Source organism: Drosophila santomea, chromosome 3R (assembly GCF_016746245.2).
Source record: "Drosophila santomea strain STO CAGO 1482 chromosome 3R, Prin_Dsan_1.1, whole genome shotgun sequence".
Classification (NCBI taxonomy): domain Eukaryota; kingdom Metazoa; phylum Arthropoda; class Insecta; order Diptera; family Drosophilidae; genus Drosophila; species Drosophila santomea.
The window spans coordinates 14,520,285-14,538,733 of record NC_053019.2 but is presented as its reverse complement, the minus strand read 5'-3'; the positions used below and the strand labels follow the sequence as shown (position 1 = coordinate 14,538,733).

Below are 18,449 nucleotides of genomic sequence, written 5' to 3'. Positions count from 1 at the left end.
CAGACTCCAGAGACATAGAAGCAGCGCAAGTTTGTCGATTCATGTTACCACGCCCACTCTAACGCCCACAAACCGCCCAAAACTGCCACGCCCACACTTTTGAAAAATGTTTAGATATTTTTTCATTTTTGTATTAGTCTTCTAAATTTCTATCGATTTGCCAAAAAACTTTTTGCCACGCCCACTCTAACGCCCACAAACCGCCAAAAACTGTCAGTGTTGAAGACTCTCCTTCGCACTTCTACTAGCTGAGTAACGGGTATCAGATAGTCGGGGAACTCGACTATAGCGTTCTCTCTTGTTTTTTTTTGTATTTAAGACTAGACTAAGAGAAGAATCCATCCTCCCAAAGAATACGAATTAGGCAAACATTATTTAACAACTAACTAATCATTCGGTATTTCTTTAATAAAGTGGATCACTCCGCAGGTTTATGGAGGTAATTAAACGCAGCCTATTATTATTTGCCCTTCTTAATTTTCATCAACTATTGAACGTGTTGAGTCAATGTCAACTCTTCGGATTAAACAGCCTAAGTACGCGTGAGTAAAAACAATTAGATGTTAGTTGAGTTGCCTTCGACTGCGAGTAATTAATCTTTTGGGAACGTGGTATGTAAAGCCAACATAGAGGGGGTAGAAGGCAGAAAGGCATCGGTCAAACTGGTTCATCGACAGCCAATTACAGAAAAAAATCAGCAATTGAAATGAAATATATTTAATATACATTTACGAAAACCTGTTGGACTAACTGCTGACGCAATTACAATCTACAATATTTAATTATATATATAAAGAAAGTAAATGTTGCAGATAATTGATTTTTGACATTTTGGTTTTTTTTACCCATTCATTTTTATTGGGGCCCTTAATTAAAGCTTTTGTTTTGTAGAAAGTTCTAAGCAAATGCTTAATGCAAATAAAGAGTGTAATATTTAGAGAACTCACCTGACTAGGTCCAATGCGATAGCTGGCTACATCCAGTTCATTAACAGCTAATATTTGCTCCACGCTCACATCCTTATTGCTGGCCAAATCCCCGGCCAAAAGACCGAAGCGCCTGATAAACTCCAATAATGGCACTGATTCGGGAAAACCAAGACGATGCAAACGAGCCGCTTCTAGGACTTGTGAGCCACGTAGCTGAGCGATTAGGAAAATGAAGAAAAATTAAATATGATTTATCAATTATAAAACTAAGCTTTGGCGTACCTGACTCCTTAACAGTGGCACGTTGACCATTTCCTCCTCACTGGAGGCCTGACCGGCAGCTGAGCTGGGCGATCCATTGGCGGTGTACTTGGTGTGTTTGCCAGCGTTATGTTGCAGCAGATAGCAGTGCACAAAGTGAGTCCCAGTGCGACGCAACGTGTCGATAATTCCATCCACGGTAAACTTCACCTGCAGCATGATGGAGTTTCGCTTCACTCCGGCCGTTGTGAAAGAGCGACGAATACTGGACACGCGACGAAGTGACTGAGTGCCTTCTAGACCAGCAAAGGAGCCACAAAACACCATCGCTCCCGATCCCCGGGTCAGTGAGCCGATATACAGGCGGTTGATCTCCTCCCGACTGCTGTCCTGTAGCAGGGATACAGCATTCCGAATACCCGGGTGCTCCCGGCTATGCCGCACCCAACCATCGACAGCATAGAGCACAGGATTGGTGCCTTGCAGATGGTGGAGTACAAATTGTCGCGGCCCAGAGCATTTCCGCAGCAGGTTGTGATGTTCCCGGTCGCCGTAGTGGGAGAACAAACGTTCAAGGAATGTGTCGTCGTTGAAGTTTGGATAGATAGCTTCCTCATCCAGTAGCCTGAAACATAAATGGTTGCCGTGAATTTTGAAATTAAAACTTTGAAAATATTGAACTCACCACAACAGGCCTCGACGATCATGATCTCGTAAATCCCGCTGAGACGAGCGCACTACATGGTTCTGCGGTGCCTTGTCGATTAGCGAGATCAGCGGTCCCGGATGACACTCCGAAGCCTGGTCCATCTCGATTTCCACCAGCTCCTGGGCGTAGCGATCGCGGGGAGCCACTAGTGTGGTGTGATGAAAGAGCATCTGCAGACGCTCCTGTAGATAGTTGTGACGCAGATCCGCTAGAGTAGCACCCACTTGCTGGCCACAGCTGGCTGGGTTTTGGAAGCCGGGCGTGTCAATTAGCATAATTGAGGCTATGGTGTGGGCAGATGTGCAGATCTGACGATTGATCAAAGCCACCACTGCGGCCAAAGCCTCCGAGTATAGACCAATGACCAACGCCTCGAGACATTCCCAGGCCCATTCGTGTCCAGTGTCCGAGGTGGGCGATTTCGAGGGACTGAGACCACCGTTGGGGGCATTTGGTTGGGTAAGACCAAAGGCAGCTGATGATAGATCCTCTAGATTCACGCCCAACAGACCCGAGGCCTTTCGAGCGGCCGTGGGATTGGCAAACTGAGTTCGGGCTGTTGATCCAGTGCCCACTTTCGTGACACCCGCAATGCCAAGATGGTAAATGGCCGCCAGAATGCTCCATATCCCCCGTACCGCCTTTGCATCAATGTTCAGCGTCTCAAAGGCCTGCACAGTGCGCATGAAGTCATTGGCAGCTCGATGCCGGTCCTCCAACTTTTGGGATAACGATATAAAAGGATGGCTGTCCTCGGAGGTAATGTTTTCCAGGTGCAGCTCCTTCTGTAGCAAACCAGCGGCGCCAGCCAAGAGTCGTGTCATGATGTGGAAACTATGTTCATGGCTCAATCGTCGGCCAGCTCTTTGTCTCTCTGGGAGGAGAACCTATGCAAGAAACCAGGCATTTAAACCACTTGATTGTATGTACTGAGGAAAAACTTACTTGCAATGAAGCAGATGCAATCTGGCCGGTTTGATCGAAATCCAGGCTTAACAGCTGCGTCATCCGAGTGGCATTCGAGTTTAGGCAAGTTTTCGTATTTCCAAAAGCCTCCAGAATGGTGCAGAGGGCATTCACCTTTTCCGCGTTTATAAAATTATTGTAGGCACCTAAACAAAAAAAAAAGGGTTTTAAGAACAAATAGCTTTTGAATTGAATATAACAAAACAAAAATTCTCATTTGTGCATATAAGCGTCCAATATCTTTTGTTGTTATTTCAGTTTCCAATAAATTCATAAAAGCCGAATTAATAAATAAAAGGGAAAAGCTGTGGCTTTTTTTCTAAAACCATTGTTGACAAAACAGGTTTAAATTATTATTCAACATTTTATGTTTTAATAATATATTCAAATTACTAAACAAAATAGAAATCTCGATGTAGCAGAATTTTTTTTTCAAACTAGAATTATCTAGCACCAATCAAATTAAATATCAATAATATGTAGCTTGCCAATTTACATTTTCATTAGCCTATTCGCCTTTTTTGGTGATATATCTAACAATGGAGCCGAATTTGAGGCTTGTCTAATTGCAGCTGCATTTCTTGGCCAACAATGCAAATGAGCCAATCGAACGCAGATTGAATTTTGGTGTGGCACCGCCCAAACTGGGCCAGCCAGCAGGCAGCAGCCTACGGCCAAAAGGAAAACAAACAACAAATGCAACTGCAACTCGAGTGCGAGTAGGAGCAGCCACTACAATAAGACGGTGGAAACGCATACCAGCTGCCAACGCGAGGTAGTTGAGTGCATGCTTGAAGCTAGTGGATTTGCCAGAACCAGATCGGCCCATGAATATCAAGCTCTGGTCGCGCCGCGTCTCAACCAGGCTCCTGTAGGCGGTCTGGGCCAGTGAATAGACGTGGGGCGGCATATCCTCCGTCTTGCAGCCGCGGAACATGGAGACAACCTACGAACGAAAGACAGCAGCCGATAAATAACCAGCTCAGGCCAGTAACCAGTTGGTAGCTACCTTCTCGGAGTACAGGGACAGCGGTGCCATGGGATTGACCACGAGCAGCGTGGGCCCCGCCTTGGTGTGGATGAGATTGCTGGCGTATCGCTGACGGAGGCAGTGGAGCACAGACGCCTCGTTCAGATACTTCAGCTCGCAGATGTCCTCGACAAGATCCAGGGCAGGGCTGTTCTGCTTCTCCACATCGTCCTCGTCGACGGTCAGCTGCTCCCCATTATGCAGGAGACGCAGGCTAAGCTTGTGCTCCTCATCCCGGCCAGAAGACGCAGTCGGCAGACGGATGGCAGCAGTGAAGCCACCGCGGTGCACCAGCCAAACGCGCTCCGGCTGACTGGCATCCGCAACATCCGCCTCCAGATCGTGGCCCACTCCTTGGGCTCCTTCCTCTTCTCCTCCGCCATTGCCATTCTCATGGCGGCTCTGCGAAAAGATGGAAAACAAACAAAGCAGAAACGAAAATTAAGTTAAATTGGGGTCAACATTTTGTCGGCGCAACTTCAACTGAAGCAGTAGTTTGGCGGTGTGCGGGTATTGAGTGCGGGGTACATTGAGTTTATTTTCGGCTCGGCGTGGATCGGGGCACATTTTCCCGCATTTATTCCATATATTATCCCTACTCCACCGCCGCAGGCCAGCAGCCTGCAGAGTTGCGTTCAGTTTATTTCGGTTGCATTTCTAAATTTGATGGTGTTTCTAAATCCTAATTAGCCGCCTAGACGCGCCAAATGCTATTGGGCTAGACAGCCAAACCGACGACGCCGCGGATGCGCCATTATGCAACCCACCAACGTCGTCGCCAGCGTCAGTTCACATTTGTGGCTATAAATGGCATTTAGCCGCAGCCTCCCAAGCTGCCAGCTCACTAAGATCTCCCTCCTCGCGCTATCCTCAAGAAAGATCTTCTCCCGAATTATGAAAATATTGTGCAAGGTTCAATAGCCCTCAATTAAAGGCACGTTTCGGAAGAGTGTGCGCGGGGAACTAATTAATTTTGTGGATGTTGAGAAGCCGGAACGAACAGAAAATCTAGTGTAGTCTTTCATTAGGCTCTTAGTCGCTTTATTTTTATGGCTTTTCAACAGTTTCAAAACGACTGGTTATAGACGTTTCGTTTAATTAAAGCATTTCTTTTTAGAATGACTTCAGCAACTCTTTTGGCGAGGAAAGTTTCTAAAAAAGATTATTTCAGTTTAGTGAATATTAAAAACTGACTTTGGATATGGCGAAAATTTATATTTAGTAATTTATTAAAAGGATTTGATTCATTTAACCCTCTTGGTTTTCAACTGGGGCATAAGTTGACCGCATAGTTCAGTTCGCAGCTCGCATACACTCATCAATCGGTTGGAACTTGTTTGGAGGAATATTAAGATAAACAAAATAGTTCCCCGGGCGCATGTCCACTGTCAATCAATGCTGCACTCCACTCCACTACACGGCGAAGTCAACGAACCCGCAGCTGTTGATGATGGTGAGCACACAAATTAGACGGAGAAGAGGCGGAGCTAGCACACAGAGACATGAGACCTGGCTAATTAACATGGATAGCGGATAGGATAAGAGCGTGGATAGATGGATGCGCCTTACAAAAAGCTACCGTCTGGATTGCATATCCATCTATGTATCTTTTACTGAATTATGCAACCCGATTCCAGTTCCAACAGAACTTTGAAGAGGCGGCCACGCAGCGAAGCTAACTCGAACCTAAATGAACACTTCCGCTTGTCGGCTTCTCAGGCGTATTGAGCCATAAAGTTATACCGCCATAAATGCAGCGACAAGACGACGACCGTACCATGCCGTAAATTATGAGTTGGGACTCCACGGCCCACGCATCGTCCGAGCATAATAATAAAAGGTCTAACAACTAAATCGTACATTGGGTCATGGTTCGGCGATCTATCGATCGATTTCGTCTTTTGTTCATTCGTCGGCTTGTCCATTGGTTTTTTTTTTATTGCACCCATCGATTTCGGAGAGAAGTACTAGAAAGTTTTCATTGGATATACATACAAATGTATTTCTTGTGCCCCTTTTCCGTGCTCCTAGAGGTAAGTTATGAGGTTTAGGTTATTTAAATGCAAAATTACCACTTCATTGCTATTTTCAGTAATCTATAGTTAATAGATTTATATCAGAAAGTATGAGAAGCTATAGTTTAGTGTTTTAGCTGAACTTCTAACGAAAATAAAACCAGGCAAACCTGTAAAGTTATTATGCGCACCTTTTGCTTTACAACTGCATCGTAGTTTTTATAGCTGGCGGCCAGGGAACTGGCCAAAATGGCCGGCCACTGGAGACCAGCGTTCTGGGCATCACGCCGTCGTCGGAACGAACTTCTCGTGCTAGGACTGGGCGACTGTGGAGCAGTGGCGGCTGCAGCGGCGTACTTTGATGCAGCGGCGGCGGAAATATTCCACGGAGGACGGATTGAAGAACTTGCTACCGGAGCAACCTTGGCCTCCGTGGTCTTGCTGTTGCTGCTCCTGAAGCTGAGCGAGCGTTTCGTGGAGCGCTCGAAGGTTGGGGTAGACGGAGTCTGTACGGGAGAACAAGCGATGGCAGCGGCTTCCTTAGCTTTAGTGGCCGCCAGACGCGGAGGTTTCGGAGGCGGGACGGTATCTGGAACAGCTGCCGATGAGGAGGATGGCCAGCTGTTGGAGTTCTCCGAGCCACTTTCGCTGATCGTCTCCGAGCTGATGCTATTCTTTCGCTGAGCCTTGGGCGTATGTCTGCCAGCCCTGGATCCGCCAGAGACTGCAGTCGCCGATCCTGCGGCTCGATGGGATTTGTTGGTGCCGCAGGCATGCGCCTTGCCCGTGCAACCCTTATGGAAATTGGGATTTAGACCCGATCCTGGAGCCGCTGGCACAGCCGGAACGATACCGCCGCGCAGCGACTGTTCGAAGCTTTTAGTCTTGAGGAACATGGCTGTTATGCGATCACTGGGCACACACAATTGTCATGGCCAGCTTGCGGAGCATGACCAGAGCGGATTAGCAAACAGCAAACAGATATGGAGAAACAGATACAGATACTGATGCGAAGATACACAATAGCCAGAGTCTGAAGCGGAGCGGGAAGTAGTCGACGATTAGGTAACTGGAGCGCCCGCGGAACCTTGGAACTGTTAGCTTTATGTGGCTGGAGCACTTAGCGCTTTGACATTAGACAATTGCGCGCCTGAAAAAGACCAATCATCGATCGATCGATCGATGGACCGTACCGAACCAACCCGGACTGATTGATAGATTGCACTGCAAGACTCAAGTCACGAACGCGACGACGACGACGCCAGCGAGTTATGAATTAAAGCCAGTCCAGACCGAATGACAGCCAGAATCGTAATCGTCATGGCGCACAAAACACCAAAATCCACTCCGCTAGGCAGCAGGCACTACAACTGGTAACAACATCGGACTTCGCCGTGGGCGTCGCGCAGTCTTTCCTCGACTTCGATTTCCGTACCGAACCTTGGCAAAGTTTTCAGCATACTGACGGCCCAGCTCCAAGCGCAGCGACTGCGAACCGCCCGACAACAACAAGCCCCGAGACGCAAACAAAAACAAATCCAAAAACAAAAAAGAAGCACAGACGAAAACACACTGCGTCGACAACGATGCCGCTGCCTCAGCCGCTGCTCATGGGATACCCGGTAGCTGGGGAGCCCCAGAGCATACTGGTACCAGACTAGGAACTCGACACTTCTTTCCAGCCACGAAAAACAGTATTACAACCACCTCACTGAGTACTTATTTGTACATATAATATGTATATATCATTGAAGTTGACTGTGGAATACTAGTTACTTAGCGAGGAACAAACCATGAATTCTAGCATATTATCTTTCCACTAATGAGAAAAAAATTCAAAAAACAAAACCTGGATGTAATAACTTTCGAAATTGTTATAACGCATTAATACAAATAGTTTAACAGAATAAATAAAGCGGTATCTGATAGTCGGGACCTAAACTCCATGGAGTTGTTTCATGTTTTGTTGTGGCTTTTCCTGCTATTTGTGTATGCAGCTTCAAGTGGGTGTAGAAATGCACACACAGCTGCAGTCACCGCCGACGTCGCTGCCTCTGTCGCAGTCGGCGCTGGCAGCGCTGTTTTGGCTAGAGGCAAACTCACGGATCGTGAAAATCCACGGATCGTCGTCTCTTGGACTCTTCGACGTGTGCTGCTGTTGCATTGCTTGGCCGAATGCAAAAATGCATAAAGTCCATGCCAAATGCAGTTCGAGTTTTTCCACAGTGTTGCCAAATCGGTGCGGTTTTATTTTCGTCTTCTTCAATGGAAGCGAAAAAGGCGATGAGATATGTCAACGCCTTATAGCACCACCCCACCCAAGTTGCTCCACCAACAACACGTGCATATTTATAGAAAGGGCCAGGCCATACTGGATAGGTGAATAGATAGATAGATACACACATAGGTGAATAGATCGCTGGCTAGTCCCAGAGCCCGGGCTTACGACCATATTTCACAATATTTGAGCCAGTTAAACACGGCGAGAAAATGTCAAACACGTTTCTAGCATAGTCAACAAGTCAATAGGAATTGCAATCTACCAGCTGGGCAAGGAAGTATGCGGTTACGAAATGCTCTCCTAGCGATTCTTAAATAAATAAGTAAGAAAATTTTTAACAGTGGTAACATTGTACTTTCCACATACAGATGACTTTGCAAAAAACTTTTCATTTGGTAATTTTTTTGCCCCAAGACATCTGTCACACATAAATTTAATAAATAACTAGACAACTAACTCCACACATTCCGCGCACAACTGGCATTGAGTCATATGAGAAAAGCTTCTAAGCAAATAGGGGAATATTTGCAAATGAAAAGTAAACCCAAAACAGGAAACGCCTGACGGGACTACCAGAACAGACATCACTATGATTCCTATAGTTAATAAAGAAACCGATTTTGTAATTTAAGAAGTGCGTTGTCAGTTTAGAACATCATTTTCGAGATCGTTATGAATTCCTAAGATGCCTCTAAGCTGCTCATAATTGATCGCAGTCCGGTGCATTCTAATGGATAATGTTGTTATGCAACCAAAGCTTCGAGGTTTGGTTCATTGCAGTGCTGCGATGACGAGCTGCCTGCTCCATCAATCACGTGTGTAAGCAAGAGCCACTAATGGATGCAAACTCGACTCACCTGACGCTTGAAGCGCTTGCTGGCACTGCGTCGCAGGGTGTTGCAGTTGCCGTTGGTAATGGAATGATCGATCTCCTCCACGGTGGCTGTGCTGGGTGCCATGCATCGCTTGCTCAACTCCACCAACTCAGCGACTGGTTGGACCTAGATGGGTGGCAAGGCATTCGAAGATATTAGTTTGAAATAAAGGTTAATATTTTAATATTCAAATTACGAATTTTATACAGTCCAAAGGTAGACGGATTGCTTATAACGAAATAAACATAATCATATTTTAACCATTCATGCAAAACTGTAAATAAGTTGTCAGGTATTTACCTTTGTGAACCATAAAATTAGAACACCTTATGAAAGGTGCTCTTATCATATCTTTTCTTATCATATTTTGGTTCTTACTTTAGCGTATGCACATGAAAGGAATTAGGGAATTCTAAGAACTACATACCTCCACGGTGACAGCCTCGCCGCTGTTCCGTATCATCTCAATGATGATCTCGCGCGACAATTCGCCGACCGGCGTGCCGTTGACCTTGATTAGGCGATCGCCGGGCAGCAGACCCGTTGCTCCGCCCCCAGCACCTGGCTCGGCGAATATAACCGGCCTGAAAATGGGCGAAGTCAGGGATTCTGTTCTGTCCAAGCAGATGGCCTTGCGCAGGCTAAAGCCGAAGTCCTGGCGCGGCGACTTTTGTCGCCTTATCACCAGCTGCCTTGGTGGCGGAAGTTTTACCAGCTGCACCGGCGGCAGCGGCAGCTCCACATCTTCGAAGGCATGAACGCGGGCCCAACGGTCGATGCCCTGGGACTCGCCGACGGGACTCAGCGAAAATGGGGGTGTGGCAAAAGAGGAGTTTGTGGTATCTGTGAGACTGTCGGCGCTGGGCGACGGCGAGGTGAGCACATGGAGGTGCGATCCTTGACTGTTGCCCTGGGGTAAAACTCCATAGCGGGCGTTGGCCGGCAGGGTCATGGCCCGTTGCTGACCTCCCGTCTGTTCACCATCGCTGCGCAGGCTCTCCACGGAAGTAAACGAGGTTCCATGCTGACTGGAGTTTGAGCCTATCGAACCCGCTCCCCTGGCAGCTCCCTCGTAAAGTGATTCATTCTGGAAGGTGTTGCGCAATAGCATCTCTGGCGTGCCACCTGCTCCTCCGGCGCTGCCCGCAAAGCTGATCTCCTCATGCACATTGGTCATATTGCTGCGGGAGCCTTTCAGAATGCCACGTTTGGGAGGTTTTGGGGGTATAGGTGGAAGAAAGCGATTCTGGAATGTGGATACAAATTCATTTAATACGATTTTTAAATAAGAAAACGACAAAGACCTCACCTTTAGCCCTCCAGAGAGAAGAGAATGTGTGACCTCGCTGTAGTTGACACTCACGCCGGCGCCGTTGGACGCTCGGCTCTCGATGTGCGTCATCACAGATGCTACAATCTCCTCATTGCCACGATCCTGTTCGGGATCTGCAGCTCCCACTGCTCCCCCGTTGCTTCCACCGTTTGCGTCTGCATTGAGGGCGGCAAAGAAGTCTGCGCTATAGTCCGCCGTAATTCCGCTGGGCAGCTTTTCCTTTTCCTTGCGTCGCCCGCGGATTTTAAGTGATCGCCGCACCTCATCCAGGCGGAGTAGCTCGTCGGTGCTCATGCTGCCGGTGACGCCTGTCACGCCTCCCATTCCCGGGCCACCAGAGGTGCCCTTAGCCTCTTTGCGCAGCTTCTTTTCGCGCTTGCGACGCTCCTTGTCCTCATCCCCGGCGCTCTTCTTCATAAAGTTGAACATCTTGTGTGGTGTGTGGGGTCCTTAGGTGCTAGCTGTGGAGTGGGGTTAATGGTTAATGCGAAGTTCAAGGGCGTGACCAAAAGTCTGGACTAATTCGATTTGCACTGTTCTCTCTATTGCGCTCTATCCAGGGGCGGATCAACATAGATAAATTTGCGGGTACTGTTTTTGTAATAATGGAATTTTGTTGTTATACTGCAGGTACTCCATTGATACCTTTTATATCTAAACTTGAAATTGGAATTTCTGTTTTAAAGATCAGAATTATAATTCGTATTAAAATGTCTTAATTTTATTTGATTTTACAAAAACATTTAAAAGGTGCACAATCTCCACTTAAGGTCCCCTCGATCCGCCCCTGTACTGCTCAGTCCTGTTCTCTTCGTGTTGCTGTCTCGCTCTTACAAATGCACAGCCCTATCGAGCAATGCACCCGCCCGCACAACAACCGTTATCTTGCAGCCGTGTGTGTGTAAATGTGCACATTTGCAAATCACATAAACAATGGCATATTTCTTCACTTTTGCAGCCACACTTCTTGTGCTGCGGTGGCGGCTTTGCTTTTGTCATTGAGTCGTTGCCATTTGCCCTGTTTCTGTTATTATTTATTATTCAATTATGCGCTTTCTTTTCCACAGCTAGCATACATTTGTTTTGTTTTCACACGGTCGCACACACACAAAGGCTGGTGGCTGCGTTAGTATTGATTGCCTCAGACTGCACTCTTCCCTTCTCTCTACACCATCTCTTCCAATTTTCCATTTCTCCAACTAATTGAATGCACTCGATTCTGCCTCATTACTTATGCTCATGCTATTCCAATTGCTCATATTCGGCGAACGCTCTGGGCCACAGCCCACAGTGATACACACGAAAGGCAGAAAAAGAAAGTTGAGAGTCAATAACACCTTTGTTTTTGCACTTTTTTACGCCTTTTTTGATAACACACACATACTGGGAGGCACTCACGCACACACAGACGCACTGGAGCCTTATTTCGTTTATACGGGGGTGGCAGGCGATGTTCTCCCTTCCGATTGGATTGCATGTTATTTACCTCGTTTTGTGCCAATGGGGCACTTTATTCGCTAGTCGTTTTCTATTTTTTCGGCTCTAAGGAGACTTCGCGTTCTGCATAAACAAATCTGAGCTAGTGTGCCCGAAGAGGAAGAAATCAAAACACGTCAGCGTAAATGGGAAGGCGAGACGACTTTTTCCACCCACCTAAAGATGGTCATACTTATCAGAGTTTCGAACCTCTGTTTAGTGCAGACTGGAACCACATAAAATGATAAGATGGACTGCCAAACAGAATGTTTTTAATAGTTAAAATAATAATCGTAAATGCTAAAAAAAGTTTCGAGTTTACATTGCATAGCTTGGGATGTTTTTGAATAGACTTAAAATAATAGTCCAATAATATTATTATGTATGCACTGCATATGTTAGAATTAATTGAAAGGAAATAGTTGGTAAAGCATTGGCCCAGACAGTAAGACTACTAAAGTTTATGTTAACCACAATACTGCAGAAAAAGTAATTTTTTAAGCATTAGTATTATATTTAAGCGATATTTGCGCGTTGTACAGATCTAAATTAGGGTGCTCATCTGGCATCTCTGTGACTATCGTCTAACTCTAGCTAAAACTGGTGGCAACGCGTCTCGAATCAGTTATCGAGCCAGTAATCGAAAAAAAGTGAAGCGTAAAAACTAAACGGTACTTGGAAAATTTACTTTGCCTGTGTGCGTGCTTCTGTTTATGAAAACTACGTTTTTAAGCATTTGTAATTGTTGCAACGTAGCGTTGGAAGGAAAAAAACAGCGAGTGGAAACGCCCGGGTGGCGGAAATCGACTTCCAGTGCGCGAGTGCAAGATTGTGTGTGTGCTTCGTTCCGTCCTCTGGTGTCTGGCACCTTAACACAACAACAACTACTGCAGCAGCAGCAACAACAACAACAACAACAACAACAACAACAACAACAATAGTAAGCAGCAGCAACAACATACGCACAATAATAAGAAGGCCCGTGACGTTGTCGCTGCCGTCACCATCAAAAGGAAAAAAACCAAAACGAGCAGAAAAACAAACCGCAGTGCAGTAGGGAAAGCTAAAGTTGCGTTATTTTACAAAACTAGGTGGGTTCTTGTCAGTTTTTCCATCAGCATTTCCACAATTTCCATTTCCACGAAGTGATTTGACATGTTGCGCTGCTAGGTCGCCGCTGCCCACACACACTCGCACACTCGGTGGCTCACTCACTCAGTCACTCACACCCACACGGCCAGACACTCACACACACACGGCCAGACAATCGCGCACACACTCACACTCATACACCTTTGTGGCAGACACGCGTACTGTCTGTCTCCCTCCCCCTCGCACCCACAGTCTGGCCTCACTCGCACTTTGCAATGCAGCCCTGTCTGTGTGACTGCCTCGGTGTGCGAGCGCTCGTCCGCTAATGTGTGCTTGTGTGTATTTTGTCGATTTTTATTTTATGTACATTTGTTTACAGTTTTAGATAGATAGCGAAATTTGTACAGCCGGCGGCCATCCGTCGTTGACATTTTCGCAAATTGTAAATGAATATGCTTTTGCTTTTGCAGCTGTGCGAGTGTTAGTGCGAGTACGAGTGCGAGTGCCGCCTGCGAGTCCCCTATATATGTACATATGTATATGTATGTATATATGCATATACATAAGTTCATGAACAGTCGCCGCCGTCGACTTGTTTTGATTTAATTTCGCGCTAAATGCAATCGCGAACAATTTTCACTCGTATCGCTGTGGCGCTGCGTAACATGGCGGGGAATTTCGTTTGAAGCCGAAAGTGCCAGCAACAACAAGGCGACGATGGCGCCTACATCTGCATGTGCCAGTGACTAAGAATCCAATCCCATACCATACCATCCCATAGCATACCACACCATACCGACCCATCCAATTCGATACAATCACAATCACAGTCCTCAATTCAATTCGATTCAATCCCTTTCTGGCGGCGAAAATGCCGCAAATGTTTTGCACCAGCTGCTGACGCAAGCGCCAACTGCATTTGTCATAAACATGCAAAATGACAATAACAATTGTTTACCATCAGCGTGAGGTAGGCGATATTGTGGGAAGTACATATCTGGATAAACTTGGCACCCTTTTACTTGCTGTTTTCCCTTTTCTGAAAGATAGCTCATTTGGGAACTTTATTTGTCCACTTGGATTAGCTTATGCCCACAGTCTACGGAAAAGGCATTATCTACATGTTGACCCCCTGAAGGTAACCATTTTATTAGATATACCCCCCTCTGCTAAAGCCAGTTTCTTCTTTCTTTTTTCCTTTTAATGCAAGTTAATCGCATTCTTAGTTTAAGTATGACACACTCAACATGAATATAAAGGATTCACTGTTCTCCTCTTACAGGTTCTTCATTCGCTTGTCCCTAGGGTTTGTGAAACAGCCTCAACACGAATTTCCTACCGTTTGCCCATCAGCGGCGATCGACTGTGGTTGCCAGCGCCCCAGCGCCAGGATCTGCCTCTAGGATCCCGGAATCGCCCAGCACCACAGGGAGCAGCAGCATTAACATCATCTACAGCAAAACCACCCATCCAAATAACAGCCATACCAGCGGCAGTACAGAGAAATTTAGCTGGCAGCAATCCTGGCCAGGCAGGACCTCCTCAGCCCTTACAGACGAATCCGGAACCATGTCAGTAAACACAACTTTCGACCTCAGCTCGCCCAGCGTTACATCGGTGCGTGCGCCACCGGTACAGGTCGTAAAGGAGGGGTGGCTGTCGAAAAGGGGCGAGCACATAAAGACCTGGCGCCAGCGCTACTTCGTGCTCCACTCCGATGGGAAACTGATGGGCTACCGCAGCAAGCCGGCAGATAGTGCCAGTACGACATCGGAATCCGTGCTCAATAACTTTACGGTGCGCGGCTGCCAGATCATGACCGTCGATCGGCCAAAGCCATACACCTTCATCATCCGCGGCCTGCAATGGACCACGGTAATCGAGAGGACATTCGCCGTCGAATCGGAATTGGAGCGCCAGCAGTGGACGGAGGCCATTCGCAACGTATCCAGCCGGCTCATTGATGTGGGTGAGGTGGCTATGACGCCATCTGCTCAGGCAGACATGAGAGACGTGGACATGGAGAACGTGGACTTCGCCGACATTGCCGAGGACGAGCTTTCCGAGCAGTTTTCCGTACAGGGAACGACTTGTAATAGCAGCGGCGTTAAGAAAGTGGTAAGTACCACTGACAACTGGTCAGTCATTGGCCAAGGGCGTGATCGATCTGACTCCACCTTATCTCCTTGTAGACTTTGGAGAATTTTGAGTTCCTCAAGGTGCTTGGCAAGGGCACCTTTGGTAAGGTTATTCTGTGTCGCGAGAAGGCAACCGCCAAGCTGTACGCGATCAAAATTCTTAAAAAGGAGGTCATTATTCAAAAGGACGAGGTGGCCCACACCCTGACGGAGAGTCGTGTGCTCAAGTCAACAAATCATCCGTTCCTCATTGTAAGTATTGCTAGTAATACATATATAAATTACGTAAACCATCTAAAATATGTCTTTCCTATTCTGCAGTCACTCAAATATTCGTTTCAAACCAACGACCGCCTCTGTTTCGTGATGCAGTACGTGAACGGTGGCGAGCTCTTCTGGCATTTAAGCCACGAACGTATATTTACAGAGGATCGAACCCGGTTTTATGGAGCAGAGATCATTTGTGCTCTGGGCTATCTGCACTCGCAGGGCATCATTTATCGCGACTTGAAGCTGGAAAATCTTTTGCTGGACAAAGATGGCCACATCAAGGTCGCAGACTTCGGTCTGTGCAAGGAGGACATCACCTACGGCCGCACAACGAAAACCTTCTGCGGTACACCGGAATACCTAGCTCCGGAAGTATTAGATGACAATGATTATGGCCAAGCGGTGGACTGGTGGGGCACTGGCGTGGTTATGTACGAGATGGTGAGTCCGTTGCATCTGTAAATTCTATTAACTAGTATTTAACAGAAATATAATTTTTTTTCAGATCTGTGGTCGTCTTCCGTTTTACAATCGTGATCATGATGTGCTCTTTACATTGATTTTGGTGGAGGAGGTGAAATTCCCGCGCAATATCACAGATGAGGCGAAAAATCTGCTAGCTGGTCTCCTAGCTAAGGATCCCAAGGAGCGTTTGGGAGGTGGAAAGGATGATGTCAAGGAAATACAAGCACATCCCTTTTTTGCGAGTATTAACTGGACAGATCTACTGCTAAAAAAAGTAGGGAACAGTAAAACGCTTACCTATCTATATATATGTACTAACCGAATTTAAAACGCATACCGTAGATACCGCCGCCTTTCAAGCCTCAGGTCGCATCCGATACGGACACAAGGTACTTCGACAATGAGTTTACGGGAGAGAGTGTGGAGTTAACGCCGCCGGATCCCACTGGACCGTTGGGTTCCATAGCCGAAGAACCGCTTTTCCCGCAGGTAAGAGATAGTTGGCAACATTTAAAGCGGGGTTCTGTATGCTCATCCGATTTTTTTGGTTTCACCACCACAGTTCAGCTACCAAGGAGACATGGCCTCCACGTTGGGCACCTCGTCGCACATTAGTACTTCCACAAGTCTCGCATCGATGCAATAGAACAAGTTTACAAACTTCTACAAGCACACATCATGTTCTGCTTCATCACCTATTACTATACTATACCTATAACACATAGAAATGGGCAAAAGAAAACAACAGCAAGAAATATATTAAATATTAATTATACCATGATAACGAAGGCAAGCAAAGGGTTTTCTTGCTAGTTTATATACACCAATAATAAGAGAATTGAATTGATAGTAACTTATTTTTGTATAACGAGAAAGGGAACGTTGAAAGAAAGGGCAGCAGCAGAAGCCGAGGAAAATAATTTACTACATATGATTATACACATATATATATATATATAAATATATATACATAATTATATATACAACTAAATATAACACTTGGGGCATTGCGCTTGAAGTGATTAGTTAATTTTAAACGCAAGGAAAACATTTAACCAAGCGACTCAGAGCGGTGCATTCTAGTGGTAGGATAAGGCATGCATCATAGGATCGCATCGTCTGGGGGACGCTTAAGCTGATTGATTATACAGATTATTCACGCAGACAGCACTCACACAGCCACTTAGCATATAGCGAACATGAAGTTTAGTTAACTGGACAGCAACAAATCGAAATACACATATTCAATACCGCCCCCACATGCAACACTCGTATATATACATTATTTATACTCCAAAGAAGCAAAAAAGAAACAGAAACAATTACAAGTTATATATAATGTTAAAATTGCCTCTAATGTGCTGTGCTTTATGCAAAACTACAACAACAGAAACAAACAAACTAATAGTTAATAAACGAGGGAAACGTACATCAATGCAGTTTATAGGCGCCAATAATTAGCAAACAACTAAAAGTTATATTCAGGCATAAACATATTTCGAAACAATAACGGCAACAGCAAAATTATTACAATTGACGCCATTTTTATTATAATTTTTTACGGAAAATATATATTTGTAAATATTTATAAAAAGCAAAAACTTTTAAATGAGTAAATGCAAAAAAAAAAAAAAACTGTCGGGTGGAAAATGGAAGTCACCATTTGAGGCCACAGAAAAGGTTTAACCTTTGATACAAGAAAAAATGTATCTTTGTCATTTCATTTTTGGCATTGAAAAGTTCATAACAAGTTTTGTATACTTAGAGCAAGTCAGCAAAAAACAAAAAAAAATATATAAATCAACCTCAACAGACTTACAAATAGTTCCAAAAGGAAGATTAAAAATTATATAAACAGAAAAAAAACCTAAAAGAAAATAAAGAATTTTTGATATTTTTATATGCGCAATAAAAACAAAAATCAAGAATAAAACGAAACAAAAAGGTTATTTTATATTTCGTAAAGAAAACAAAATAAATATTGTAAATAAAAATTATTAAATAAAATCAAGTTCGGGCATTTCAACTGAAAACAAAGAAATTGAAAGCATAATCTCTCTCTAAATGTTAAACAAAACTTATCAATCGATGAACACAATAAACAGCAAACAGTAAATCGAAAACGAAGCGATATAGAAACGATATAGAAATGCCAAAGAAGCGGCGAAGTTAGGTGGAACTCGAGGAGGACCGACAGCAGCTAACAGCCAGCCAGTTGGGATATTTCGGTTGGAGTCTTGGACTTGTGATGGTTCAAAGTCATGACTAGGAACGAACTAACTAGCTTAAGCCAGCCTGAGCCGAGGAGAGATATCAGTTAGCTCCGATTGAACCAAACCTTATATCCTGGAACAGCTTGGAGTCCTTGCTTTCTGCTCACCAAGCTGACACCAAGCGGCTGACATCTAGGCTAGCCAATATCAATCTCAGATCGATCAAGCAATACATAGACAAAATATAGAACCCCTAAGCATGGCTTACTAGACATACAACCCGAGAATCGACTTCAACCAGCCCAAGAGCCCTAGAACACACGAACCCTTCTGACAGACTCGTTAGGCAAGTCTGGTCGCATAGGGGGAACCAGCTAGAAATCTAAAGCAAAGACT

General features: G+C 45.4%; 2 protein-coding genes across 10 annotated transcripts in view; one reads left to right on the top strand and one right to left on the bottom strand.

Moving 5' to 3' along the window:
- The window catches only part of LOC120453604 (unconventional myosin-XVIIIa), a 30,966-nt gene extending 18,959 nt beyond the window's left edge, over nt 1–12,007 (bottom strand). For 4 of the 7 annotated variants that reach the window (XR_005616544.2, XM_039638373.2, XM_039638372.2 and 1 more), the window contains exons 1-9: nt 10,376–10,860; nt 9,494–10,312; nt 9,049–9,192; nt 3,875–4,297; nt 3,625–3,811; nt 2,845–3,011; nt 1,876–2,786; nt 1,212–1,815; nt 948–1,142 (exon numbers count right to left, since the gene is read on the bottom strand). Coding sequence is in view for 6 of the 7 variants with exons in the window: in XM_039638373.2 (XP_039494307.1) it covers nt 948–1,142; nt 1,212–1,815; nt 1,876–2,786; nt 2,845–3,011; nt 3,625–3,811; nt 3,875–4,297; nt 9,049–9,192; nt 9,494–10,312; nt 10,376–10,828 (3,903 nt within the window). In the remaining variant the exon portion in view is untranslated. Of the gene's footprint in view, nt 1–947; nt 1,143–1,211; nt 1,816–1,875; nt 2,787–2,844; nt 3,012–3,624; nt 3,812–3,874; nt 4,298–6,101; nt 7,371–9,048; nt 9,193–9,493; nt 10,313–10,375; nt 10,861–11,885 lie in introns of those variants that run through there. The other 3 variants (XM_039638374.1, XM_039638376.2, XM_039638370.1) reach the window with 2 other exon arrangements.
- Nucleotides 12,008–12,506: 499 nt separating this feature from the next.
- On the top strand, nt 12,507–17,963 carry LOC120451469 (RAC serine/threonine-protein kinase). 3 transcript variants are annotated; one of them, XM_039635156.2, is made up of 7 exons: nt 12,507–12,815; nt 14,250–15,085; nt 15,160–15,357; nt 15,427–15,816; nt 15,881–16,114; nt 16,183–16,329; nt 16,403–17,963. In XM_039635156.2, exons 2-7 carry the CDS (start codon nt 14,537–14,539, stop codon nt 16,484–16,486), a joined length of 1,602 nt encoding a protein of 533 aa, XP_039491090.1. In that variant the 5' UTR covers nt 12,507–12,815; nt 14,250–14,536; the 3' UTR covers nt 16,487–17,963. The 3 variants fall into 3 exon arrangements, with proteins under 3 accessions (XP_039491090.1, XP_039491089.1, XP_039491091.1); XM_039635155.2 differs by having other exon boundaries at nt 12,507–12,966; XM_039635157.2 differs by lacking the exon at nt 12,507–12,815 and adding an exon at nt 14,028–14,105.
- The last annotated feature ends 486 nt before the right edge of the window (nt 17,964–18,449 follow it).

Excerpts from the sequence above, each read along its gene's own strand:
- LOC120451469 (XM_039635156.2), top strand. The coding sequence starts at position 14,537 with ATGTCAGTAAACACAACTTTCGACCTCAGCTCGCCCAGCGTTACATCG. Across the intron at positions 15,086-15,159 it reads GCAGCGGCGTTAAGAAAGTG|ACTTTGGAGAATTTTGAGTT; the intron begins GTAAGTACCACT and ends ATCTCCTTGTAG. Across the intron at positions 15,817-15,880 it reads GCGTGGTTATGTACGAGATG|ATCTGTGGTCGTCTTCCGTT; the intron begins GTGAGTCCGTTG and ends ATTTTTTTTCAG.